We start from the raw sequence: 26,557 nt of genomic DNA on the forward strand, positions 1-26,557 counted from the left end.
CCCTAGGCCTCCTGCTTCCCAACCCGGGGTGCCCAAGAAGGGCTCGCCTGCCCTCTAGTGGCGGCGCCACCGTGGTGGGCCGGGCACCGTGAGCTGCCTCAGGGCGTGGGGCCAGGCTGGGGGCCCCTCTTCTGCACCAGGAAATTAACCTGAATGCTGGCCCCCGCAGACAGAGAACGGGGCTATTTCCAGTTATTCCTGTAAAGACTCTTCTCTCCAAGGAAAGACTCACAAAACCTCTCCCAGGTCATTCCTGATAAGAACGTAATCCAGGGGCTGTAAAGAGCTCCCCAAAGCCTGAAGGAGGCCGAGTAGGCAGGAGGGGAGGAGGAGGGAGGAGGGGCTCAGGGGCCAGGAGAGAGAAGGTAGAGGGCAGGAGGCACCTCCCTCCTCCCTGTGGCTTCCCGCAGGGGGGCCTCTTTCATCCTGGAAGAAACAAGACACCCAGAATGGGCAGGAGAGTCCTGGGGTGGAGCAAGGCCTGTCTTGAGAATGGACTCAGCCCCTTAGAGATGGAGCAGGGGCCTCCTGTATGTCCGGATCTCGTGGGCCCACCCAGTCATGAAGGCTGATAGGCCCTCGGTGCCCCACTGGGAGGTGGCACTGGGTCCACGGGACCTCCTCGGGGTGGGCCAGCTTGGCCACACAGGGGTGTGCCCGCCCTGGTTCAGCTTGCTGCCCCGTTTCTGGTTTTGGAGTGTTCCACGGCTCTCTTTTTACACAGTGAGTTGCTTTCTGTTCAGGCCATCACCAGCTCCAGGGCAAAAGAAAAAGTGCACCCTACCCACCCCCCTACGCTCAACGTCCTGCCAACAGGAACCAGCTGTCCTTGCAGCGGTGGCCCGGGCGTGGCTCCAGTGCTGTGGTTCCCGGCGGGGTGCCCACGCAGGGTTGAGGCGAATGTCTTGGGGTCCCTGAGGCTGCATGCACCCCACCCCGGCCTTCTGGTCCTGAGGAGAACACGGCTGGGAGGCTGCATGCTTTCAGGTTGTTGCCCAAAACACTGAAAGAAACTAGATCTCGCCCAGATGCCTTAAACCCTCCTACAAACTCCACACCCGACCCCTGGCCACGGACGGACAAGGTGGCACATCCTTTGCCGGCTGTGTGTCTGGACAACTCGCTGACCCCAAGTCCCCCTAACAAATGGTTTCTGGCGCTTCTTTCTTGGGAACCCTGACAAGCCCATCTCTGGACCCCTGGGGGCACTTCCTGGAGGCAACTGCCCGCTGCCACCTTTGGGACGATTCTAGCCACGGGTTCAGCAGAGACAGAACGAAGTGACTTCCAAAGGGGCTGTTCCACTCCTCACCGACACTTGCTGCCATCTATGTTTTTAATCTCACCCTTCCAGGGGGTGGATGACGCCATCCTGTTGTGATCCATGTCTCTAATTTCTAAAGACATCGAGCTCCCTGTCCTGTGCTGACTGACCTCGGGCGCATCTTCCTTTCTGTGTTGGGCGGCTCACCACTCTCCTGCCAAACCCCTGAGCTCTAAAAGATCTTTATGTATTCTGGATTCAAGTCCTTTGTCAGGCAGATTATTCTGAGTATTTCCCCCCAGGTCATGGCTCGCAGTGTTATTACTTTCTTAACAAATATCTTTCCAAGACCAGAAAGTTTTACTTTTTGATGAAATTCGACTTCTCCTTTTTTCCCTTTCAAAGCTCACGATTTTGCTTCCCACTGAGATTCCTGTTTTGCAAACAGAAAAGTCCGGTTGCTCCAGCGCCATTGGGTGTGTGTGGGTTCCCGGGTTCTCTGGGATCTCTGCCCTGTTCCGCCACCCCAGCTGTGAGTCTGTTCTGTCACCAATATCACGCGGCCTGGACGACTGCAGCCGTACAACAGCAGCTGTATACAACAGCCTGCAGATTAGGATCAGGTATTTCAACTTCCGCTTCACACAGATGCGTAGATCAACACAGGTCCGATGCTCATTTTTAAATGGATCTGTGTCTAGGCTCAGGAAGATACTGGCCTGCAGTTCTCCTTTATCCTGATGTCTCGGTTCTGGCTTTGCCAGCAGGGCACCTACGGTCCCCTCCCCCAGGCTCTGGGTGGAAGGATCCGTATTATTATTTCGTCTTTGCAGAATTCGCCCTCCTGGGCCTGGGGGTGCTCGATTACAAACGTGATTGCAATTCACTTATCTAACAGAGGAAGAGCAATTCACATTGCTCTTTTTTGGTGCCAGTGCGGTCATGTGCACCCTCCGAGGAGCTCGCCCAGATTCGCTGACCGGAGGCTGCACCGCAGCAGCGACGCCGCGGACCCGGGTCCCCCTGCCAGACCCAGGCTTTGCCGGCAGCGGGGGGACCCAAGCAGAGGCCCCCGGGGCCCCTGGGGTCGGCTCCACGCGCGGGGCATACCCTGCCCCGGACGTTCCCAATGAGGCCGTGCAAACTCACGCTCAATATTTACAGAGGCGGCCTCCTGGACGGCAGCCAGCCGCGGTCCGCTGCGGGGACCTGCCAGTCGCTGCACGCCGAGCCCGCCCGGACTCCCCGCGGGGCAGGTGCGCGGGGGCGCCCGCTTGGGGCCGGCGGGCCGAGACCCCCCTCACCCGCGGCCGGGGTCGGGGCTCCGCGGCTCGCCCTGGAGACCGCAAGGCCCGGCTCCTAGGACTCAGCGCCCGCCCCGGCCCGCAGTAGCCCGGCACCGACGCCAGCCCGGGCGCTCCGCCCCGCCAGACCTCCCGCCGCTCCCGCGGGCCGCGCCCGCACCCCAGGCCACGCCCCCTCGGGTCCCGGCCACGCCTTCCCAGCTCTCGGCCCCGCCCCGTGCCAGGCCCCGCCCCCCGGTCCTGGCCACGCCTCCCACCGCGAGCCCGGCCCCGGCCCCGCAGGCTCCCCGCCCACCGCCCGCCGCCCGCCGCCCGCCGCCCTGTGCAGGATGAGGACGCGGGGCCAGCGCCTGTGTGACCGGCCGCCACCAGCGAGGGGCAAAGCCGGCGTGGACCGCGCCCCAGCGCCCGGCGTGGGCGGAGGGCTCCGCGCATGCCCAGGTCCCGGCCCGTTAGAGGATACAGGACGACTGTGCGGAGCTGGCGTCTCGGTGTTGCCATGGATGTAGGCGACGCGCTCCGCGGAGGCGGGGCAGGAGTGCGCTTCCGGGGCGGGGCGCAGTCGCCGGAAATGCGTGGCCGCCGGGGTCATGGCGCCGCTCTTCGTCGTCTTCCTGCTGCTCTGGGCAGCGTCCTGGCCGCCGGCGTCAGCCTCGGGCGAGGAGTTTTGGCCTGGCCAGTCGGCAGCCGGCATCCTGTCGGGGGCGGCGTCCCGCAGACGGTAAACACGCTTCCACGGCGCCGACGGTGGGGCTCCGGGAATGAGGGTAGGGACCGGGGTTCAGAGGGCAAGGACGCGGGCGGGGGTCGGGACAAGGGCGGGGGTCCGTGAACCGAGACTGGGTAGGGCTCAGTGGGCCGGCCGGGGCTCCGTGAACCGGGACTGGGTAGGGCTCAGTGGGCCGGGCAGGGCTGGGGGTCAGTGGGCCGGCCGGGGTCAGTGGGCGGGGACTGGGTAGGACACGGTGGGCCGGCCGGGGTCAGTGGGCGGGGACTGGGTAGGACACGGTGGGCCGGCCGGGGTCAGTGGGCGGGGACTGGGTAGGACACGGTGGGCCGGCCGGGGTCAGTGGGCGGGGACTGGGTAGGACACTGTGGGCCGGCCGGGGTCAGTGGGCGGGGACTGTGTAGGGCTCAGTGGGGCAGGCGGGCGTCAGTGAACGGGGACCTGCGGAGGGCACAGCCTGTTGGACGATGCAGGTCCAGGCCTGGGTTTGAGGAGCTCATGGTTCTTGTGTGTCTACGAGGAACCATTCAGTCTCCATCCAGATGCTGGCTGTCCCTTAGATCAGTGGTCCCCAATGTATGGTGAGTTGTATAATTATTTGATTATATGCTACAAAGTGATGATAATAAAAACAAAGTGCACAATAGGCGTAATGCACTTGAATCATCCCCAAACCACCACCAACCCCTACCGTCGTTGGAAAAATTGTCTTCCATGAAAACGGTCCCTGGTGCCAAAAAGGTTGGGGGCCACTGATTTAGATAAGTCTCTAGGGTAAAACAGATTTTGCTGGTGTTTAGCAGTTATGGGGGGCTTGGTAGTGTAAGGGATTTTTAGACCAAACCACTTTGAGAACCCCGGGAGTACTGATTCTCAGGTTCTAGTTGCTGAGATTCCTCTGCTCTTTGTTTTGAATTATTGCTTGTTGTTCAAAGATGTTAAGACATCCGCTACTCAGGGGCACTGAGTGACGGGTCACTTAGAAACAGGTGAGCAACTACCTTTGCTTAAAACTAGGAACGACAGTAATCGTCTGGAGTAGGCGAAGCTCTGAGACGTGTAAGAGAGTCGGGTTTTCGCGCAGAGGCCCGGCACTCCAGAGCAGTGTCCTGCTCCTCCCTGCCCAGGTACCTTCTGTACGACGTCAACCCCCCGGAAGGCTTCAACCTCCGCAGGGACGTCTACATTCGTGTTGCCTCTCTCCTGAAGACTCTTCTAAAGTCGGAGGAGTGGGTGCTGGTCCTGCCCCCGTGGGGGCACCTCTATCACTGGCAGAGTCCCGACATCCATCAGGTCCGGATTCCCTGGTCCGAGTTTTTCGATCTTCCGAGTCTCAATAAAAACATCCCCGTCATTGAGTACGAGCAGTTCATTGCAGGTGAGGCAGAGCGCCAGCGCCAGCGCCAGGCTGTGGGGCGGTGGTGGTGGTTTAACTGGGGCCAGGCAGCAGTCATTTCCTTCTTTCTTTCCTTTTTTTTTTTTTTAAGGGACAGGGTCTCTGTCACCTAAGCTAGTGTGCAATGGTGTCATCACAGCTCACTGCCGCCTCAAACTCCTGGGTTCAAACAATCCTCCCACCTCAGCCTCCCAAGTAGCTGGGACTACAGGTGTGCACCACCACGCCCAGCTAATTTTTCTATATTTTGTAGAGGCGGGGTCTTGCCATGTTGCCCAGGCTGGTCTCAAACTCTTGGCCTCAAGTGATCCTCCTGCCTTGGCCTCCCAAAGCACTGAGATTACAGGTGTGAGCCTCTGCACCAGGCCTCATTTCTAATATAGACATCAGGCAGGGCTTGAGACTGCACCCAGCCCATCTGAGCCTTGCCAGCCTCCTGAACCCCCCGGCCTCCCCACCTCAGGCCTGTGGTAGCACCTGCTCCCCATAACAGCCCAGTTCCCTGTCCCAGACTATCAGGGATCTTTGCCCAGTGTTCCTGGGGAAACAGGTCCTCTGTGCCTCTTGCCTCTGAAAACCGCGGCAGCCTGGTAGGTAGGCAGAGTGCAGCTAGAGCCACCCTAAACACGTGGCCAGGCCTGCCTTTGTCCTAGCAGGACTCTGCTCCCTGTGCCAAAACGCCACCTTACATGAGGGAAGACACACTGTGGAGCGAAGACTTTTGCGAAGACACTTCCTGTTTGAATTTGTGCTGCTTGATCTTTCTGTTTTAATTTTTTAAAAAGGAATCAAAGCTTTTCTTAGAATAAAAGTATTCAGAGCTTTTTGTCGCTTTGTTTGGAAGATACAAATTTACGAGCAAGCGACACTTTTCCGCTACGCTGGAGAGGCCTTGGAGGAGAACGAGTGGTTTGGACTCGGGCCGCTGCTCTGTAGCATGTGACGAGTCCTCGCTCACAGCACTCGCGGGGCTAGAGCCCCTCGCTCCCTGCTGAGGGGTCGGCTCCCACGCGGTGGTTTCTCAGGGGTCTTGTCACTTTGAAATGTTTTGTGTCCGAGTCACTCTCGTGAGTGCCTGGGGCACAGAACCAGGGATGGACCGTCCACCCTCCTCATTCTCACGGAAGACGCAGAGTCTGCGACGTGTGAAAAGCATCTCTGAGTGCACCCTTCCCCGACGTGACTTGGGGCTGACTCACGAGTCCTGGCAGATGAGAGCTGCGGTTCTCCACTGAGTCTGACTGACGGAGGCCTCTGGCCTGAACTTCATGTTGTCGCAGGAACCCAAGACACCGGCCTGGCTGTTGGCCTCTGCAGGTGCTCAGTGCCAGGGACTCCCTGCTGTTGTCCAAGCCGCTGCCCCTCAGGCCGGAGCAGGACCAGGAGCAGCGCAGGGAGGACAGTGCCTGGTGTCACGAGCCTCTGAGGGGTGCAGCGGTTCGACACCTCCTGGCCATGGGCTAGCCAGGGACTTGCTGAACGTTTCCTCACGTACAAGGGGGAAAGGAGTGGGTCGCCTGTCCTGGGACAGCTGCCGGGAGAGAGCACATACAGACACTTGCAGCGTCTCCTGGCATGCAGGGTCTCCACTCGCCTCTCTCCCGTGCTCCAGCCTCAGCCACCGGCCCACACAGCCATGAGTCCTCAGTCGTGAGTGAGTGTGACAAAGACCAGAGTTGCATTTGCTGTAGCTTCCCGTGACTGGCCGTGTTCTGCCATCTTTGTGCGGGTCTTTATCAATCCCTGGGGTGTGGCAGCTGGCGCCTTCCTGAGGTGGGGGGGCAGTGGGGGGGGCGCACAGGCTTCTGCTCTCCTGGAGCCCCGTCCTGGGGCTGGGGGTGGGGCAGAAACAGCAAAAGTAACAAGTGACTAGTCGGGGGTCAGGATGGCGAAGAGCCTGAGGACAGAAATTAAGGGGGGTGCGGTCAGAGCCTGCCCGGCGGGGACGGTCCAGGCAGGGGCAGCCTGGGCAGGGCCTGAGGAGGAAGCACCCGGTGCTGGAGGGACACAGGAGGGGTGGGGGCCACCACCGGCCCTGCGCAGAAGGGCGGGGTGGAGTTGCCGTGCAGAGGCCTCTGTCCTTCCTCTGCTTTCAGGAACTTCCTCGGTCCCTTTCGGGAAGTAGGTGGCGTTAAGGGAACTGATAGGTCACCTGTGCCAGTGGCTGCGTGGCGATGCTGAGTGCTTTGGTTCCTGTCGCACTGCCGGGCCTCTCTGTCGTTTTCAGAGTCTGGAGGGCCCTTCATCGACCAGGTCTACGTCCTGCAGGGCTACGCGGAGGGCTGGAAGGAAGGCAGCTGGGAGGAGAAGGTCGACGAGCGGCCGTGCATCGACCGACTCCTGTACTTGCAGGACAAGCACGAGTACTACAGGTAGTGCGGGGGAGGGGGGCGTGGGGCCGTGTCACCGCGTTCCCGTCATCGAGTGGGGTCTTGAGGGTTCCCTGTCAGGCGCCGCTCACGGCAGCCCAACTATGGGTCTCTGCTGAGGCCTCAGCCCCTGTGAGCGGCCCCTCACCCTCATGGACGAGGGACTGCAGGGCATTTGAAAACACCCTCGTGAGATCCCATTGCTTCTTCCCTGCTTCTGTCAACGCACTTGACTGTGGCTGGGGGCACGGCAGTCTCGGCCCCAAACGTGAATTGCCGCTGGAGGCTCTGACGTCAGCAGACTTCCGTGGGAGAGCTGTCCCTTGCCACATCTGCGAGTGATGTGCCAAGATGACCAGTCTCTGAAACATGAGCAGCGGATGACGCGAGCACAGTTGTGCGGCGTGACAGTTGCCGCCAGACGCCGGCACTGCAGGGGAAGCCGGTGTCTGTCCAGGTCCCTCCCCACTGCCCCGGCCCGCCGCTGCGGCGGAACTGTCCAGAGTCATGAGAAAGGCGTCGGTGGCCCATCAGTCACATCAGATCGAGATTCATGGTTTTTTTTTTTTTAATTTTCACGAGCGTATCATGATCTGTTACACGATCAGTAAGTCTTTCCTGAACGGAGCAGCTGTGTCTTGTCAAGATTGAGCCACTTTGCGTGTGCATCTAGATCTTATTTCCCGAGTAATGAGACAGACTGATACGAGTTCTGTGGGCTTTGTTTTGCAGAGGCTGGTTTTGGGGCTACGAGGAAACCAGGGGGCTGAACGTTTCCTGTCTGTCCGTCCAGGGGTCGGCCTCCATCATAGCGCCCGTGCTTTTGAAGAACACCTCTGCTCGGTGAGTGCCGGCCCGTCCCCCGGGCCCAGCCCTCCAGGCACCGGGTGCCCGTGCTCCGTGTGTGGTGTGGGCATCGCGCTGTCCTCGCCAAGGCCACCTGCCCCTCACCCGCACGCCACGCACCTTGGTTCAGTCCCCTCCACAGCCAGCAGACCTTGGGGAAGCTGGGGTTGGGGTTGAGGCGGCTGCGTGTGACCCGGGAAAAAGCCCAGGAGAGAGTCTGTTTGGACCCGGTGCACCCAGGCGGGGAGGGGCTGGCGTGTGGGCAGACCTGTTGGCCTCCCGCTCTCGGAAGCTGCTGTTTGAACTGCACAGCCCAGTGGCACCTGCACTGCCGCGGCAGGTGGTGGGGACGGGAGTCCCAGCAGTTCAGCAGCGCCCCACCTGGTTGGGGAGGTGGGTGGCGGCAGAGGGCAGTGGAGCAGCAGGGACACAGCTCAGGCAGGAGCTGGGCTGGGGGGCGGCCGAGCAGAGCCACAGGTCCACTCTGCTCTGATGGAGCCACCGAGGGAGCTTTTGAAAATACAGCCCACCCGCCCTGGTCTCATTCATTTTCTCACCTCGCTGGGGAAGCCGCCCTGGGCGGTCGCTCTGGGCCTGGGCAGGGCCTGGGCAGCCGCTCGTCTTGCCACTGGGTGGCAGTGGCCCCCGTGAGACGCCGCGAGGGCCCACCCAGGGACACTGGGGACAGTGGACAGGCTGGCGCCAATTGTGCAACAAACTCTGCGGCGGCCTTTCTTGCTGCCGTTCCCGCATGGCGGGGACCTCCACCGCCCGTGGAGACGCCTCGCTGGCCGTGGTTCTGTCTGCAGATCACACTTTGCCCAGTGTCACCCTGGACGTCGGAACTGCTGCCAGCTCCGGTGGGCCAGGACCCTGGTGGCCTCCTTTCAGCTGCAGTGGCCCTTTGTGACAGCGCAGGTGGCTCCCGCATAGACCAGCGTCTGCTGCTGCTGCTCGGGAAGTCCCGTGGTCACTTCCAGAAAAGCAGAGCTACGGCACCGAGGCAGCTGGACTGCATTTGTGGAGACCCGGCTTGGGTTCATCCTAGGACTGGGTCGTTTTCGTTAAAACTTCTGGTTTCAAAAGCATATCCGCCTAGTTTTAGACCTGTGAGACAGAGTCCGAGGGTCAGTTTCTTCGGAGCACATTTCCAGGTAGTGCCGGAGCTGATCCCAGAGAGGGACTCGGAGCAGCTGGCCCAAACTGAGGAGAATTAGCTGGGCCGGGGCAGCGGGCAGAGACCCGGCTGGGGGAAGCACGGCTCGGCTGTGAAAGACCCGCCGTGGGGACACAGCCTCGCGACCTTCCTGGGTAGAGTCGTTTCTCTAACAAGCTGTGGAGAGCACTCACCAAATGAGTAAAGATTAGTAATTGTTGCGTTGAAACAAAGAATTTCTGCCCACTGATTTCTGAGGACAGGCCACAGAGAGGGAGAAGGTCTTGGCCGCGTAGGTGACGGGTGAAGACGCGCATCCGCAATGGAGGAGCAGTTCCTGGACGCCAGGGAGCCGAGGCCGGCAGCGGGGTAGGGTGGCCAGAGACGCAGCCCGTGCCTTCCAGGAGAGGACAGCCGCCGTGCACGCAGAAGGCGTGCCACCAAGTCAGCCTTCGGGAAGACAAGTCGCCACGGGAGGGTGGGACAGGGACGCGCAGGATGCTCCCTGCAGGAGAATTTGGCAAAACCGCCTGGGAGCGTGGCTTGGCCGGAGTTGAGGGTTGCAGGCATGCGGCTCGGCAGATGCCCAGGCCCTGCGGCACCTGCTGCGCCTACCCGACACCTGCACCTGTTCTCCACGAGGCCTGTGTTTGCGCCGTCCCCTACCTGCATGTCTGGGTGTCGTTAGGGCACGCGGGCAGCACCATGCTCTTTGGCGGCCGTCTCGCAAGTGCAAGAGAACTTACTGGCCAGCCTCGGATGGGGGCCTTCCGTTGGTTCCAGGTTTTTGCTGTTCCAAATGGGAAGTCTTTTGTAGAGAAGCCTTCGCTCAGACCTCGGGGCGGTGAGAATGTCGGATGACACCCAGGACAGAATTGCTGGGTGGCAACTGAGCTCTCAGTGGCAGTCACCGGGGGGCTGCCCACAGCGGCCATGCAGGGCTGGTCACCAGGCAGCCACAGGGCAGAGAGCGTCAGTCCCCAGATCCGATAGAGTACAGTCCCTGAGCTGTTAAATTGTGTCTCTCTGATTTCAGAGTAAGATTAAATTTCAATAGCTTTTTGAAAAATGTTAGTTTATAAAATACGAGTTTAAATGTGTTACCCATTTTTTTCTCTGTAGAAATTTAAAATTTTTATATAATCAGATTTATCACTCTGTTCCTTAGAGGCTTCTGGGTTTTTTTATCCCAACCTTCACCATCCCAATATTCTTAAAAATTCTTTTTGTGTTTTACTTTAATCTTATAATTTATTTATTTTTTGAGACAGGGTCTTGCTCTGTCATCCAGGCTGGCATTATCACAGCTCACTGCAACCGCAAACTCCTGGGCTCGAGTGATCCTCCTGCCTCAGCCTCCCGAGTAGCTGGGACTGCAGGTGTGCGCCACCACCACACCTGGCTGATTTTTCTATTTTTCATAGAGCCAGGGTCTCACTATGTTACCCAGGCTGGTCTTGAACTCCTGGCCTCAAGCAATCCTCCTGCCTGGGCCTCTCATTGTGCTGGAATCATAGGCATGAGCCACCACGCCTGGCCACGTTCTACTTTATACTTTTTCAGTTTGCACATTTAACTCTTTGATCCACTGACATTTGTGTTGTGTTAAGAACAGAGGTGCTGAGTGCCCTGAGCCTCCCTTCTCGGGTCACCCTGTCCTGATGGGCCTGGGCCAGTTCTGCGCCACCCAGGCGGGGGTCTCTCCCTTGAGGGTAGGGGGAGAGCTCCTAGTCCCCTCTTACTAGGGTGATTCTCTTGGCGGTGGCAGCAAACACCGTCGTGGTGCCGTTGGGTACATGCGTCGTTCTGTGCTCTGCTCCTTACTGCAGTGTGGTGGTGAGAGTTCCCTGCTGCTGAGCCATCTCTGCATTGGAATGGAGTGAATTCCGCGTGTTAGGTCCATTAGTCTTTCCACATAGACTGCCAGGTTCTGTTTGCTAGTTGTATGTGTTTTGTCTATTGTCCATTTTCTTTTTTCTTTTTTTTTTTGGCGTAGCTGGTCACAGGTGAGTTTGGTGACAGCTGGTTCCGTGGCTAGAATAGGAGAGACACTTCATACGGGTTATAGTCACGCAGTGAGAGAGCTGCGGGCACCAGGGTGCGACCACCCGCCGAGAGTCACATCGGGCTGGAAAGGTTCCATTGAGGAGGCTCCCGAGTGCACGTCTGAGAGAATCGTCGCAAGGGTTTCCAAAACGGCCGCGCAGAAATTCCTCCACGCCCTTCCCTGCCTACGTTTCACGTGTGCGCGCGTTTCTGTGGCCAGGTGTGTCACCAGGCGTGTCACCAGGCATTCTGAGGACCAGAGCAGTTGAGATAAGACACTCTCGAAAGAACACCTGCCAGCGTGGCATCCCCTCCAGTGACTCGACGACAGCTCCAGCTATGAGCCCTTGGAACCGATCGCCGTTTCCAAGCAACTCGTGAGCTTCTCTGTGCCTTCGCCCGTGGTCCTACAGCTTGCCGTGGCTGTGCGTCCCGGATTATAATCCTGTTCTCTTGCTCCTGAATAAATCCGTTGTGTGAGGAGATCTTTTTCTCTGACATATTTTAGGTTGGTGGCACAGATTGACACCCCCAGGACTGTGGCTGGAGGCTGTTCAGTCTCGGCCGTGGTCTGTGCAGACGCACCTGCCTGGGGTCCCTCAGAGACTCGGTCTCACCGTGTGTCCCTGGCCGGGGGCAAAGAGTGAGTGGAATCATCCTTAACTCTCACAGTCGCTAACTCCTTATTTTCCTTTTGTGTAAAAACAGGTCTGTGATGTTAGACAGAGCCGAAAACCTATTCCATGACCACTACGGGGGAAGGGAGTACTGGGATGTGAGTATTCCTGTGGAGAGCTTTCTAGAATTCACACAGCTACAACAACTCTTTTCTTGACCTTGCTGATTAAAATCATGAGGCTCTTGGAGGCCGTGGATTTGCGGCGAACTTCCTCCCCCACCTAGTAGAGAGGCTGCCGAGTCTCACTCTGCCAGGGCACGTGCAGGGCCGTGGCACTCTGCCTCTGCAGACTTGGGGACTGTGGCCCTTGGCTCACGGGTGCAGGGCAGCCCCTGAGGCATCGGCTGGCTCCGTAGCCAAAACTTGGAGCCCTTCTTGCTTCTCATGGTTTTGAAAGGTGGGAGGTTTTCTGCAGTGAGTTTTTAACACGTTAACTGCCACGTGAGTTGTATTTAACTCACGATAGTTTTGAGCCTGGGGCCTCGGGAAGCAAAACGTGGGTAAAACCCTGCCGGTGGTTCATGAAAATCTTGCTGATGTGATAAATTAGTTCTTAAAACGTGGGTTAAATGAATAGAAGTCAATAAAGTTTGTTTTACATTAAATTAGAAAGGATTGTTTTGTTTTGAAGTTTTTATTCTATTTTTGTGATAAAACACCATGGCCCGCAGGAGAGACTTTCCCTGAGTGGCAGTCCGTGTGTTAACGCTGGGATCGAGTTCTGCTCTGGTGGGAAAGCCCAGGCCTGGTGACTTGGTGGCAGCACAGTCACCGTGAGCAGTGGCAGGAGAGGTCAGGGAAAGCAGCCTCTCCCCGTCACAGCCGCGTGTCCTGGTGACGTTCACAAGCTGGGGACAGCTCACACAGCGGGCGCCGGGCTAGACACAGGCCTCGCTCAGGCAGGGCGTGTGCAGTGCGGTCCCATCAGCTTGGCAAAAACGAAGGCATTTACTGAGCGAGGCCCCAAGTTCCGAACCGGTGAGAAACCAGGGAGGACGAGCGCCCAGGGCGCCCAGCAGGCGGCCGGCGGCGTCCAGCCCCTGGGCTGGGCCGGGCCGGGCCGAGCTGGGAGGTGCTTTCCCGGCAGAGGATTCACGCGGAGCCTCTGCCGCTTAGGCGGCCGCCAGTGAGGCGGGCGTGGACAGCGAAAGTTAAAGGAGAACCCGGCTCGGGGAGGCGGGAGGGGCTCTGGCGGGCAGGCGGGCGGCGGGCGAGAGTCCGCACACGGGCCCACCCTCCGAGTCCCGGGGGCGGTGCTCAGTGCTGCGTCTGCCCGCAGACCCGGCGGAGCATGGTGTTCGCCAGGCACCTGCGGGCCGTGGGAGACGAGTTCCGCAGCAGGTACCTGAACTCCACGGACCAGGCGGACAAGATCCCCTTCAAGGAGGACTGGACGAAGATGAAGGTAGCTTCTCTCCCTTTTGTTAATTAGAGAAAATGTAGATCGTCTCTTCAGATGCCTGAAAACTTACCCATTACATTTAAAAAGTCAGGGCGTGGCTAGCATGGCTTTCCCCCGGCGATGCTTGCTGGAGCGTGAGTGACTAACGACCTGACCGTGAGGTCGGACCAGGCGCTGAGGACCCTCGGGTCCCCTCGTCCTGGTGCACACTTGGAAGTCACACAGCGCGGTGTTCTCTTCACTGACGTGGGGGGTTACTCCAGGTCCAGCCTTAAAGGCTGTTCGTAAAGTGCGGTAGAAAATGTGAAAGTAGGAAGTAAAAGGTGGTGGCCACAGTCACGTGCCATGTTTTTTGCATATAACAAGCAAAAGCAACAGTCCCCAGACTCGCCCGAAAGCACCGTGGACGCCACTTTGGACTAGTGTTGTCGCTTTGTTTTTTTACGTGTGTATTTTACATTTTTCCTGAAAGTTTAGGTTTTTCTGTAATATAACTTCAACAAATATTATGCTATTTTTTCAAATTTATGTTATTTTTAAGCCTTTTTATTATCTCTTTTTGGCCTTGTTTTTTGATGGTGAAGCATTTCACGGCGAGGGACACCGTGTCCCTGTTTGTTCTTGGGGGACGTTGGGCTAGTTCGAATGCAGTGGCATCGTCCAAGCAGTAATCCAGTAGCTTGTGTGGTAATTCTTACCAGAAAAAATATTAAGTAGATTTTTCACTTTTATTCCATTTGCATTTTTTCCATACTTAATATTTATAAAAAACTTTTTTTTTTTTTTTGAGACAGAGTCTCGCTTTGTTGCCCAGGCTAGAGTGAGTGCCGTGGCGTCAGCCTAGCTCACAGCAACCTCAAACTCCTGGGCTCGAGTGATCCTTCTGCCTCAGCCTCCCGGGTAGCTGGGACTACAGGCATGCACCACCATGCCCGGCTAATTTTTTATATATATATATCAGTTGGCCAATTAATTTCTTTCTATTTATAGTAGAGACGGGGTCTCGCTCTTGCTCAGGCTGGTTTCGAACTCCTGACCTTGAGCAATCCGCCCGCCTCGGCCTCCCAAGAGCTAGGATTACAGGCGTGAGCCACCGTGCCCGGCCGAAAATTGATAACTTTATAGTCTTCTTAAAAAGACACCCAGTCCCACTGAGATTCTGCCTGAGATCCCCAGACAGACCTTGAGGTGACCCCGTGAGAGCGCTGTGCGCAAATGCGTGTCCACTCCGTGTCCCGAGTCCCCCCAGGCCCAGGGCAAGCTCCTAGCAGGCCCGGTGGTGCCAGCGTGTCCTTGCGGTTCCTGCCAGGTCAAGATGGGCTCCTCGCTGGGCGGCCCGTACCTGGGCGTGCACCTGCGGAGGAAGGACTTCATCTGGGGGCACCGGGAGGACGTGCCCAGCCTGAAGGGCGCCGTGCGGACCATCCGCAGCCTGATGAGGGCGCACCAGCTCGACAAGGTGTTTGTGGCCACCGACGCCGTCAGGAAGGGTATGGCGCCCTGACAGGTAACCTCCTTTCGTGTCCTCGCGACCCTTGGTCGTTGTGTCTGCCCAGGCGTAGCCGTCAGCTGTGGTTCCCAGGCGGGCGAGGCTGAGTCGCGTCCCCCCTTTCCAGCCGGTTGGGAGGCGATGGCAGGCGGGAGTGTGCGCGGGTCCCCACCCCGGGCCCCGGGCCCGCCTCTCACGGCCTCTCTCCCGCTCTGCAGAGCACAAAGAGCTGAAGAGGCTGCTGCCCGAGATGGTGAGGTTCGAGCCCACCTGGGAGGAGTTAGAGCTCTACAAGGACGGCGGCGTGGCCATCATCGACCAGTGGGTGTGCTCCCACGCCAGGTACCGCCTCGCCTGCGGCTGGGAGGGGCTTCTCCGGGGCCCGGACAGTCGGAGCAGGCGGCGGCCTGCGTGGCCACGTCCACCACGCCCGTTCTCTCCACCGTCTCCTCCAGCCCCCTGTGCCGCTCAGCTCCGTGTTCCCTGAGGCTGGTGCTCGTCCACGGGCTTCCTCCGTGGCTCGCCGTGCCGCGTGGTCCCGGGGCTGCTCCTGCCTCACCTTCCCGTCACTGGGTTTCTGCGCCCACCCTGCCCTGGGAGTTAGCGGTGCACTGGGTCTGGCCCGCGGCCATGGTCGCGTGTATGTTGGACGCTGTCCATGGAGCACCCTAAACATCCGTGTAAACCCGTGTGCCCTGGCTGTCAGGGGCTGTCCCTGGGGGGCAGGCCCAGTCTCTGCCCCTCCAGACTGGTCTGCACCCCTGCACGGGAGACCGCGGTTGGGACCAGGACGGCACACGCGAGCAAACTGGAAAGTGGGTGTCCAGTGCGTGGTCTTCCTGTTGGTGTCAGCCCCTCCCCACCACGCGGGTCGGCGAGTGTGTCGCCCAGCCTGAGCCCCACGCGCCTGGGGACTTTTTTGTGTTCTGGGCACAGAAAATCCACAGAGGCCCGGGTGACACCATTTCCCAGAGTGAGGGGTCCCCTCTGGGTCGTGTGAGGACTGAGGCGTGTGGGGCTGAGGGACATGGTGCCCCCCCCAGGTGGCCTCTGGGTGTCTGAGTGGGAGCTGGACGGGCTTCTCTCCTCGGCCCCAGAAGTTTGGGTTCGGGCAGGTTTCGCACTCAGCTCTGCAGCCCCTGCCTGCAGCTCCCAGGAAGCCCCACCGGGCCGTGTGGGGAGCGGGGCCCACTCACGGCTGCGGGGCCTCCAGGCCGGCGCCGGGCTCTCTGGCAGCCCCCTGCGTGGGCAGTGCGGGTGTCCCCGCCAGACGCCGCCTCCCACCAGCAGTGCGCAGGCCCGCGCAGTCCCCTGGCCCCAGTGGCGCTGCACGCGGTACTTGCTCTGGACACCTCTCGGGTGGATTGGTCGTTCAGCCCCAGGGACCAGCTGCGTGGGAGTCAGATGGAGGGGGGGTCGTCGCCCAGAGGGTGAGAGGGCCCCGGGAGAGGTGTCCCTGCAGCCCAGGCAGCACGCGTGTAAGGCCTACAGCACCGCGGGACCCCAGCTCTTCGGGGCCAGGGGAGCATCCTGACGAGTAGGAAGGCCCCCTGTTCACGGCGTGACCTCCCGGCCCCCAGCGCACGGTCCCGCCTGGCCTGGCGCTTGGCAGCCGGAGGCACCCAAGAGGGACTGGGGCGAGGGGAGGCTCACTGCGCCCGCGTTGGGCTGGGGCCGGGGGAGAATCGCTGCGCCCGCGGCGGGCTGGGGCTGGGGAGAATGCTGCGCCCGCGGCGGGCTGGGGCTGGGGAGAATGCTGCGCCCGCGGCGGGCTGGGGCTGGGGAGAATCGCTGCGCCCGCGGCGGGCTGGGGCTGGGGAGAATCGCTGCGCCCGCGGCGGGCTGGTGGGGGGGGAAGAATCGCTGCGCCCACGGCGGGCTGGTGGGGGGGGGAGAATCGCTGCGCCCACGGCGGGCTGGTGTGGGGGGGAGAATCGCTGCGCCCGCGGCGGGCTGGGGGGGGGAGAATCGCTGCGCCCACGGCGGGCTGGGGCTGGGGAGAATCGCTGCGCCCGCGGCGGGCTGGGGCTGGGGAGAGAATCGCTGCGCCCGCGGCGGGCTGGGGGGGGGGGAGAATCGCTGCGCCCGCGGCGGGCTGGGGCTGGGGGGGGGAGAGTCGCTGCGCCCGCGGCGGGCTGGGGCTGGGGAGAATCGCTGCGCCCGCGACGGGCTGGGGGGGGGGAGAGTCGCTGCGCCCGCGACGGGCTGGGGGGGGGAGAGTCGCTGCGCCCGCGGCGGGCTGGGGGGGTGGAGAATCGCTGGCTGGGGCGCTGGGGAGAATCGCTGCGCCCGCGGCGGGCTGGGGCACAAATGCCGGCAGAGCCCGCGGGTGCAGACGTCGAGGGCCCCTGCGGAAGGGGGCCAGGCCAGTCGGGTATCTGGCGGGTGCGTGTGATGGGTGGATTTATCGGTTGATCGATTGGTTCTGTGTAACCCTGGAACCTCCTGTGATACTTTGCAGGTTTTTCATCGGCACCTCAGTCTCAACATTTTCTTTCCGGATTCACGAGGAAAGAGAAATCCTGGGGTTGGACCCCAAGACCACGTACAACAGGTTTTGTGGAGACCAGGAGAAGGCCTGTGAGCAGCCCACGCACTGGAAGGTCGCGTACTGACGCGCGCCGTGAACGTGGGCGGCCGGGTCCTGCTGCAGGGCTGCTCCGAGCGCCCCTCGGGCGGGCAGACGGCACTGGCCTCTCACAGGGCCCCAGGTCCAGAGGAGGCCGGCTCGCGGTGTGACCGGCCCAGAGGCGCTGCACCCGCCGCGTTGCCGTAGGCCTCTGTGGCGAGGGCTCTGCCGCCTTCTGGGGATCGGAAACGTGGGGGTGTTTGTGGGACCCCTGCTGGGGCCTTTCCACCTGGCTCCCGTTCCCTGCGCATTTGCCGCGGGTCGAGGGCAGACATGGGCGAGCCGCTGCGTCTCAGGCAGAGCCGGGCTGACGCCTCCCCGGGGCTGGGGCCCAGTGACTTCCCACCGCGGTGTCATGTGGCACTGGGCACCCCTGTCCGCTTCTGCTGGGGCTCAGACACAGACTCGCGTGTGACGGGCCGGTCAGCGAGCAGGGCACAGCCCTCCCTCTCGGGGCCTGGCGTGCCCGCGTGCCAGACCTGTGAAGTTGACCTGAAGGTGCGGCAGGGTCCCCCGGTGTCACCCAGAGCTGCACGGGGTAAACGACGACTATCTGTTCTTTTCCATTTGTACACTCAGATGTTATTAATAAAGTTTTCTACAAAGCTGGAGTTCTAGAAACAGCCTTTTTCATGCCGTTGAATTTCCTTCAGGCTGAGAGCTGTGCCCGTGTGCCCCCTTCCCCAGGGAGGTAAACTGCGCTGTGACAGCCGCAGCTGTGAGCTGGTCTCACGCCTGCCACGCAGGGGACGGGGATCGTTCAGGGTCCCAGGCGGCCGCAGGCCAGACAGAGCAGTGTGGGTGCCCTGCTGGCCCCCGAGTGCCGTGGCGTGACCGTCTGGGCAGGGACGCCGCCTGCTCCCGGAGCCCGTGGGCCCGATGTCGCTTGGGCCTGCTCACGGGACCAGCCAGGCCCTGTCCCCACCCACAGCAGCCCGGCTCTCTGCTCCCCACACGGCTGCCAGAGGGGCTGTTAGGGGGAAGAATCCTGTGGAAGAAATTTGAAAACCACCGGTCTTTTAAGCACTGACAGGGTGGCGTGGTGGCCTGTGTGGGGTGTCCCTCGTGGGGAGGAAAGACCAGCTGGGGAAGGGGCGTGTCGAGGCAGGTGGCGGCCAACGCCGCGGGAGGAGAGTGCGGCGGGAGGAGTGGGCGAGGGGAGGCCGGGGAGGGCGAGGCACGTGACCCGGGGGACGTGGCTACAGGGCCCTCGGGTGCTCGCCTGCACCCATGGCCAGCTGGGGACCGGCGTGGCAGATGGAGTGGGAGCCACGGGCCCTGGGGCCATGGGGTCTTAGGGTGGAGCCGAGCGGGATGCGCTGTGGCCGCTGTGGGGATCAGCTGGAGGCCGGAGGCCAGCGAGGAGGCTCTGGCCCTCAGTGTGACGGTCACAGTCTTGCAAGGAAACTGGAGACAGCCGTAGTAGAGTTTATTTGAGCAGACGCCGGCGGGTGGGCCGGCTGCGCTGGGACCCAGGGAGGTGCAGCGAGCCCCGCCCGGCGCCGTGGGGGCAGGTGATTGGCCACCACCTGAACAGGTGCTTACTAACTTTTAGCATTTTCACAGAACTAGTGGTCCGCAGTGCCGGATTCAGCGTGCTTAGACAGTCCCGCCTCTTCCCTGCAAACCCGGCTCTCGGAAACTCCCCGCAGGCAGACTCCACACTCTGACCTCCGCCCACGACCCTCGGGCCCAGCTCGGCCCCCACCTCTCCCCAGGGCCACCGAGGGGAACCTTCCTTTGCTTTTGCACCTGAGGAGACTGGGCGCTAAGAAATGAAATCGTCGCCCCAGGTCAGACGGACAGTCCGTGTCGCCGAGCGACCCGCACTGGCTTTGGCCCTAGAGCCCACGAGAAAAGGCAAAGGTCAGAACGTGCACGTGAGTGGTGACACCTCTGCCCAGTGGACCATCCGGCCCGTCAGCTTGTGGTTTGAGGTTGTGCAGCCAGACGGGAGCAGCAGGGCGAGACTTCCTAAGTTACGACGGGGATATGGCGTCTCCAGCCCGAGTGCGCAAGAGCAAAGCGCAGAGTCTCCGGGCAGTGACGCGAAGGAGCGTCCACCCTGTTAGGACAGCAGGATCACAGGGGACGTTCTTTGCTTTCACTTTCGCGTCTGTTGACGTGTTTGTGATGTGCGTAGTGTCGTAATAACAAGGAGAAAAGAGACGGCGCAGTGTGGCGGCGGCACTGGCCGCAGGTGCCCCTGCGGGTCACTGTGCCTTGATGGCGGCACTGGGGTGGGAGCCCTCACGCCTGGGGGCTAGGCGCCCCGTCACCCCCTCCTGTCCCACCCCTGCCCCCCCCACCTCAGCGGGGCTCCCTTGTGCAGTGCATAGCCTGAATAACTGTGCTCAGCAGTCCTGCTGAGAGACGGGACCAGAGGGGCCACAGGTGCAGTGGACATGTCTGGAAGCGCTGCAAGATGGTGACAACGGTGACAACATGCCGACTGGTGTCCCGGCACTTGGAGTGGGAGGCCCTGTGCTTGGGCCCCTGCTCCCGCCCACCCCAGCCCTGCCCGCCCGGCCCCCGGCCCTCGCCTTCCGGTCCTCGGCCAGGTGGGAGGTGCTCCTGTGCCCAGTGCAGGGGCCTCAGGATGTGGATCGTGTTCCCACGCAGAGCCCCCAGCCCAGCCCTCCCGGAACCCTGGCCTTAGAAGCCGCGCCAGGTAATTAGATGGCGCTTGCTGTGGAAGCCATCGGGCCTGAGGGCGGTATGTTCCGAGGCAGCGGCTAACTAGGACAGCCGGGCTGCAGAGCGAGCAGCCTGGCTGGGACTTCCGTCCCCACCTCCCCAAGGGTTCAAGCCCCGATCCCTGTGTCCCCAGACCCCTCCCTGCAGAGCTGGCCCCTCGAGTCTCCCGCCCTGCCCTGGAGCCCGGCCGTCCACACGGGAGCCTGGCAGGGCCGGGGCCGGGCGTGCTCCGTTACAGAGCCAAGACAGGCCCAGTGTGCACAGGGTCACCAGACGCAGAGGGACGAGCACGCGGGAGTCGGCCCGGCAGGCGGAACAGCCCCGAGGCCGGCGCGTCTGCGGCAGACGCTGCTTCTCTGCGTGCGGGAGGCGGCAGGGCCGGCTCCTCGGGGCGTCTCTCCTTGGCGTGCGGCCTGCGTGTCCTCCGTGTCCACAGTGGTCGTCCCTCTGTGCGTGTCCGTGTCCTTCTGCTCTTACAAGGACACCAGTCCCGTTCCACCAGGCCACCCTAACCACCTCAGTTTACCTGACGTCCTCTTTAAGGGCCCGTCTCCACATACAGGCACGCTCTGAGGCTCTAGGCCCAGGACTTCAATACCTGCACTTGGGGGGGCAGCCCTGCCGCCCCCGCGCACGGCCACCACTCCCCCCTCCAGGAGAGGAGGCTCCGGGGCGGGCCAGGTCAACTGGGTGGACCCGTGTCCCTGCCTGTCACGGCCAGGACAGACCCCAGACACCGCCTGGCCCCGGCTGGGGGCCCGAGCAGGTCACTCTGGCGGGGCAGCACGTGGGCAGGAGTGGGGCGTGCGCCGGAGGACATGGGGTGCAGAGGAGGCGCCACCCCCCGGGGGACAGAGGGAGGTGGCTCCAGGGCCCCTGCGCTGGGGCTGCAGGAGGGGCTGGCCGGACCAGGCCCTGCTCCTTCCGAAGTCGGCCCGAGCGGCTCCAGGACTCAGTGACCCGGTCACTAACTTCACAGGGGACGGGGCACACGGTCAGGAAGCACATTCCGGGGCCGGCCTGGAGTCCACCTTCCTGCCGGCGCCATCTGTGCCCGGCCTGTCACCCTGCGCTGCCACACATCCGCCTAATGGGGGCAGCTGGGGACACGGCCGTGACGGGCGGGACCCCGTTTCTGCTCAGAGGCCTTTTCGGGGCACAGCAGGCTGTGGCGAGCCCTGGGCGCTGCGGAGCCCGAGTGCTCTATGGAGACGGCGCCTGTGCTGACCCGCAGGCACCACAAGCCACCGGCATCTGCCCCGCCCGAGCGGCAGCGCCCAGCCCGGCTCAGACCTGGGCCCGCCCGTGAGAAAGGCCAAGAAGGCCCCAGAAACAGCTGCTGCCAACAGGCCGGGCCAGCAGGCCGTGCCACCTGCCAGCCTCGCGTGCCACCTGCCCCCCTCGCTGGGGGACGTGCTGCCCAGCCCTGGGCTTCCCGAGAACTGCGGGACAGACGGGCACCCGGTGCGGGGCCGTGGGCGGGTCAGCGCTGCCCGTGACGCTGGGCGGAGGGTGACCTTGCAGAAGTCTGGTGACCGAAGCTTCAGGCCAGGAGCAGACGAGCCTCCCAGCGGCAGCGCCTGGAACCTGAACCCGCCGGTGAAGGCGTGCTGGAAACCTCATGGGCCGATCTGAGGACAAGGACAGGGACATCCCCGCAGCCCAGGCCACGGAGGAGCTGAGTCCTGCGCCATGTCAGGGCTGAGCGCCGGCGTGCGGGCGGGATCCCGACCCAAGGGCTCCCCGAGGGCGAGGAGTCGGGGCGGACAGAGATCCAGGGAGACCCGCGGGAAGCACCTCCCGCCCCGCCCCTCACTCACACGGCGTGCTCCGCGCGCGCGGGCGCCCCAGGTCCCGGCAGGGCGGACACAAAGCCTGTGGCAAACTCGCCCGCAGATGCCGCCAGAACCCCCGAGGGAGCGGCCTCACGCCTGCGGGCTGGAGACTTGTTGGGAAAGGATTCTCATGCAGAGTTTAGGACGGAAAGGGGAACAAAGTCTATTCATTTTCCTGAGAAAGAAAGAGAGGAGGGAGAGGAGGGAGTGGCACGGTGCGCAGAGAAGGGACTGAAAATGCCGGGCGTGGAGCAAAAGCCGCGGGTGTTTTAAAGGGCGAGGATGGTTTTTCCTGCTGGAGCAGACGGGTGCAGGGGCAGCTGAGGAGCGGCCCGTCTGCTTTTCTGTTTCTCCTCCTCTTCTCTGTGAGGCCAGCTCATCTGAGTCCTCGAAACAGCCCGTCCCTGGCGCCCGTCACCTGCAGGCCCTGAGGACGGCCGGGCAAGTTGGGGAGTCAACCTGCACCCCAGGCCGTCACAGCCCCGGTGAGAGCCTGCTCTGAATGAGGGCAGGGAACTACTTGGAACAGAGCTGTGTTAGTTACGGAAATTGGACGTGCAGTTGAGCCCCGATCCTCCCCCAGTGGCGAGGGTGAGGGGGTGGCCGGGTGGCCGTGAACACACCCCGCCCATCCTGTGGGCCTCGTGGCCCACAGTGCTTGGCGGCAACTTTTGCCTTCTGCCTTGTTTTAGGAGAGGCCTTTCCCGGGTCCGGCTTCACGTGGGGAGATGACGGCCTGGGAGCGGCCAGAGGCAGGGAGAGGGCAGCCTGCACCCCGCATCTGCGGACGGTCCCCACGCGTCCTGGGGAGGTTTCCTTAGGGTAGATGCCCGGTGGTGGGATTGCTGGTCAGACGGTGGATCTACTTGTAGCTCTTTGAGGTATCTCCGTATTGCTTTCCACAGAGGTTGAACTAGTTTGCAGTCCCACCGGCAATGTAGGAGTGTTCCTCTCTCTCCACATCCACGCCAGCATTTATTGTTTGGGGACTTTTTGATGAAGGCCATTCCCACTGGGGTTAAGTGATATTTCATTGTGGTTTTGATTTGCATTTCCCTGATGATTGGAGATGTTTCATATGTGTTGGCCATTAGTCTTCTTTTGAAAAGTTTCTGTTCATATCTTTTGCCCACTTTTTAATGGGGTTGTTTGATTCTTTTTTTTTTTTTTTTTTTTTTTTGAGACAGAGTCTCACTCTGTTGCTCGGGCTAGAGTGCGGTGGCGTCAGCCTAGCTCACAGCAACCTCAGACTCCTGGGCTCAAGTGATCCTTCTGTCTCAGCCTCCTGAGTAGCTGGGACTACAGGCATGCACCACCATGCCAGGCTAATTTTTTCTGTATATTTTTAGTTGGCCAATTAATTTCTTTCTATTTTTTTTAGTAGAGACGGGGTCTCGCTCTTGCTCAGGCTGGTCTTGAACTCCTGACCTTGAGTGATCCTCCCACCTTGGCCTCCCAGAGCGCTAGGATTATAGGCGTGAGCCACCGGGCCCGGACTGGTGGTTTGATTTTTAATTGCTGATTTGCTCGCGTTCGTTGCAGATTCTGCTTATGAGCCCTTTATCGGATGTGCAGCCTGCGAATGTTCCCTCGCGTTCTGCAGGGCGTCTGTCCGCTCTGTCGACTGTTTCCTTGGCGTCTCTGTCACCTGCAGGCATCGCTCTCCGGGCATCTGGACCAGCGGCTGCCTGCGACCTCAGCTTCCAGGGATTCGTCAAGGGTCACGGATCTGCAATTCGGCCAGATTGTTGTTGTCATCGCAAAAGCCTGAGTAGACGTTCTTTCCGCTGTCTGCGACCCTAAGTGACGCCGTCAGCAAACTCCGGAGAGGCGCCTGGTCTATCTGTCCACTCCATGACTCCTGACGGCGGTGAGCGAGGAAGCCTGCGTGGGGCGCAATGGCCGGAGTCTTTCCTTGGCTTCACAGGCACAGACTCTACTTCCGTTTCACCAGCGATTGCCTCAAAACTGTGAAGACACACGTTTAACCATCGCTCCATGGTGGCGTCTAGACCGCATCGGTTCCACGCTCACCCGAGCAGTCAGGGACTCGCCGTCACGGACCCCCACGCCTCCCCACGCGGGCCCCCGCTGTGACTGCGGATTGTCAGTCACGTGGGACACCGGCGGTACTGGGATGTCGCTCTGATTATACCTGGCTTCTTTCCTCCGCTCGCCGATTCCTAGCCTTCATCTTCTTAGAGCAGCCTTAGGTCTGTAGCAAGCTCAGAGGAAGAGGCAGATTCTCCGTGCGCCCGTGCCTGCACGGCGCACCGCCCACGCTGTCCACAGGGTGCCCGCGGCTGCGCCGGCGCCTGGTCAGTCCAGGCCTGTGCCTGGCCACGAGCAGACTGTCCAGGGCATCTGGGTCTTGGGGCACGAACGCGCGCCTGTTACCCAGACAAAGGCGGTCTGGCCGCTGACTGTGCCCTCAGCAGAAACCCCCCCCCCGTTGTTGCTGCAGGGAGGGGGGGTCACGGCAGAACAGGTGGCGGTGGCGACAGGAAACCACGTCGTAGCTCAGGGATGCTGCAGATCGACCCACAGACGGAGGACACGGAGGAGGGACGGGGTCGGCCGCTGTCTGCTGGCAGGTGACGGTGGTGTTCGGGTGACAGCACCTCCGCTCCAGGGCAGCCACACATACAGCATCGGACACACGCCAGGAAGAGACCGTCTCCCACTTTATCCTTTCAAAGGTTTTTGAGAAAATTACCTCCTAGGCTTACCTAGCGTGACTTGCTGGTGAGCGAAGTCACAGAATGAATAAATAATGTGCGAGCCAGAAGTGGGCATTTTTTTTTCTTTACAAAAGGCAAACGCCCGAGTGACACGGTCCCCTATCTCCCTGGGACACCAGGCGTCCATGCTAAGCTGCTTAGTTCCGGGCAAAAGCAGAAAAACAAACACGAGTGTGAAGGTCGCCGTCATCTGACTTTGCTTAAAAATATCTCAGCTCCACATAAGCCCTCCGTCCTCGTTCTCCTGTTCAGAGGCTCGGGGTTTGCTTTGCCGAGAAGAAACGAGTTCTCCGTGCAAAAGGGGTTCGGGGAGGGGACAGTCGGGACAGGGTCACAGCACAGGGGCCCCGGTCTGGCTCGCGGGCCCCCGCAACGGTCCTGCGGCTTCGCCCACATGTGGGGACCTGCCCGGGTTCACCGCGGTGGCTGGCGCTGGGCGCACTCGGGGTCGTGAGAGCCTGGGCTCGGCTGAGGGTCCCCTCGGGGGCTCTGCTCTGGGCGACTGGGCTCCCCACAACGCACCCCCCAACCCCTAGACCGGGTCCTGCTGGGCTACCCTAAGGGGCTCTTAGAGAAGGCAGCTGCAGGTTTGTGCTTTTTGCTCCTAATCTCTGAGTTTTGAAGACTTTCATCCCCTTAGATACTTTTACTTTGCAACTAAGCCCTATAATTAGAGCTCTTTTGTCTTATGCAAAGGTTGTGATTTTCAGCCTAATGTAAACATTGACGTTTTCCAAGGTAACCTTTATGTCCCCCATTTACATAACGGTGTTTGTGGCCCCTTCTACACCACCCCCTACACCCCACCCCTGCCCTCCACTCATCTCCACACCCGGCCGGCCTGATGGGCCCCCCACACACAGCTGGCACCCCCCACGCCCCATATCCCTGGCACCTCCACCCCCACACCCCTGCACCTCCCAGCCTCCCACCCTGAGTCTCCAGGGCCTCCGCAGAGGTCACCCGGGGCCACCTGCTACCTGGCCCTCCGACGCCTGTCCCTGCAGTGACCAAGCCCCCCAGGGCGGACCTGTCTCCTGTCCAGGAACCAGACGCCCTTCTCGAAGGGAACCCACAACCCCTGGCCACGCACACGGCGTGGAAGCTACTGGATTGGATGGGACTGGGGCGTTGTAAAAGTGGACACTCTGATTCCACGTCCGGTTCCACCTCCACCCGCAGCCCACGGGGATGGACCTTTGCCCTCGGAAGTTTCCTCTTTCCCGACGCGATTCGCCTCGTCCAGGGGTTGCGCCCACGTGGTCCACGTTCGCCCTGAAGGGCTTCTGTGCTCACTCCGTCTTACTTCGCTACAACCAAAATCTTTATAAGGATCAAATTTAAAGATTTATCTTGTGGCCGGGCTCGGTGGCTCACGCCTGTAATCCTAGCACTCTGGGAGGCCGAGGAGGGAGGATCGCTCAAGGTCAGGAGTTCGAGACCAGCCTGAGCAAGAGCGAGCCCCCGTCTCTGCTAAAAATAGAAATTATCTGGACAACTATATATATATAAAATTAGCCGGGCCTGGTGGTGCATGCCTGTAGTCCCAGCTACTTGGGAGGCTGAGGCAGGAGGATCGCTTGAGTCCAGGAGTTGGAGGCTGTTGTGAGCTAGGCTGATGCCACGGCACTCTAGCCCAGAGTGAGACTCTGTCTCAAAAAAAAAAAAAATTTCTTGTGACCAAAGGTGTTATCTTGTGACCAAAAGGTCTTATCAATAGTATCTCCTGGATTAAGCTATTCCCACGAGTGACATCATTTGGCAGCGTCCTGCGTCAGGGGTGGGGCAGCCCCACTCCGGGAGACGGAGCGCGGCCCGCAGAGTGGGCGCTGGGAACCACAGGGACAGGCACCGTGGATGAGGAGGTGCGTGAATGACAGCAACGCTCCTCAGTTGCTTTTCAAACTCCTTTTAAGTAATGTTCCCCAGGTCAGAAAGTGATCTATTTGAAAAAATAAACTGTAAAAATTACTAGAG

The 26,557-nt window shown here is 61.0% G+C and overlaps 1 protein-coding gene across 1 annotated transcript; it reads left to right on the plus strand.

Annotated features, from left to right (window-relative positions):
• Positions 1–3,128: 3,128 nt before the first annotated feature.
• On the plus strand, positions 3,129–17,918 carry POFUT2 (protein O-fucosyltransferase 2). The gene is made up of 9 exons (XM_012780036.3): positions 3,129–3,289; positions 4,423–4,673; positions 6,919–7,063; positions 7,793–7,903; positions 11,817–11,883; positions 13,067–13,192; positions 14,499–14,679; positions 14,897–15,020; positions 17,140–17,918. Exons 1-9 carry the CDS (start codon positions 3,159–3,161, stop codon positions 17,291–17,293), a joined length of 1,290 nt encoding a protein of 429 aa, XP_012635490.1. The 5' UTR covers positions 3,129–3,158; the 3' UTR covers positions 17,294–17,918.
• The last annotated feature ends 8,639 nt before the right edge of the window (positions 17,919–26,557 follow it).

This window comes from Microcebus murinus, chromosome 1 (assembly GCF_040939455.1).
Source record: "Microcebus murinus isolate Inina chromosome 1, M.murinus_Inina_mat1.0, whole genome shotgun sequence".
In the NCBI taxonomy this organism is placed as follows: Eukaryota; Metazoa; Chordata; class Mammalia; order Primates; family Cheirogaleidae; genus Microcebus; species Microcebus murinus.

Excerpts from the sequence above, each read along its gene's own strand:
- POFUT2 (XM_012780036.3), top strand. The coding sequence starts at position 3,159 with ATGGCGCCGCTCTTCGTCGTCTTCCTGCTGCTCTGGGCAGCGTCCTGG. Across the intron at positions 3,290-4,422 it reads GGGGCGGCGTCCCGCAGACG|GTACCTTCTGTACGACGTCA; the intron begins GTAAACACGCTT and ends CTCCCTGCCCAG. Across the intron at positions 15,021-17,139 it reads TGGGTGTGCTCCCACGCCAG|GTTTTTCATCGGCACCTCAG; the intron begins GTACCGCCTCGC and ends GATACTTTGCAG.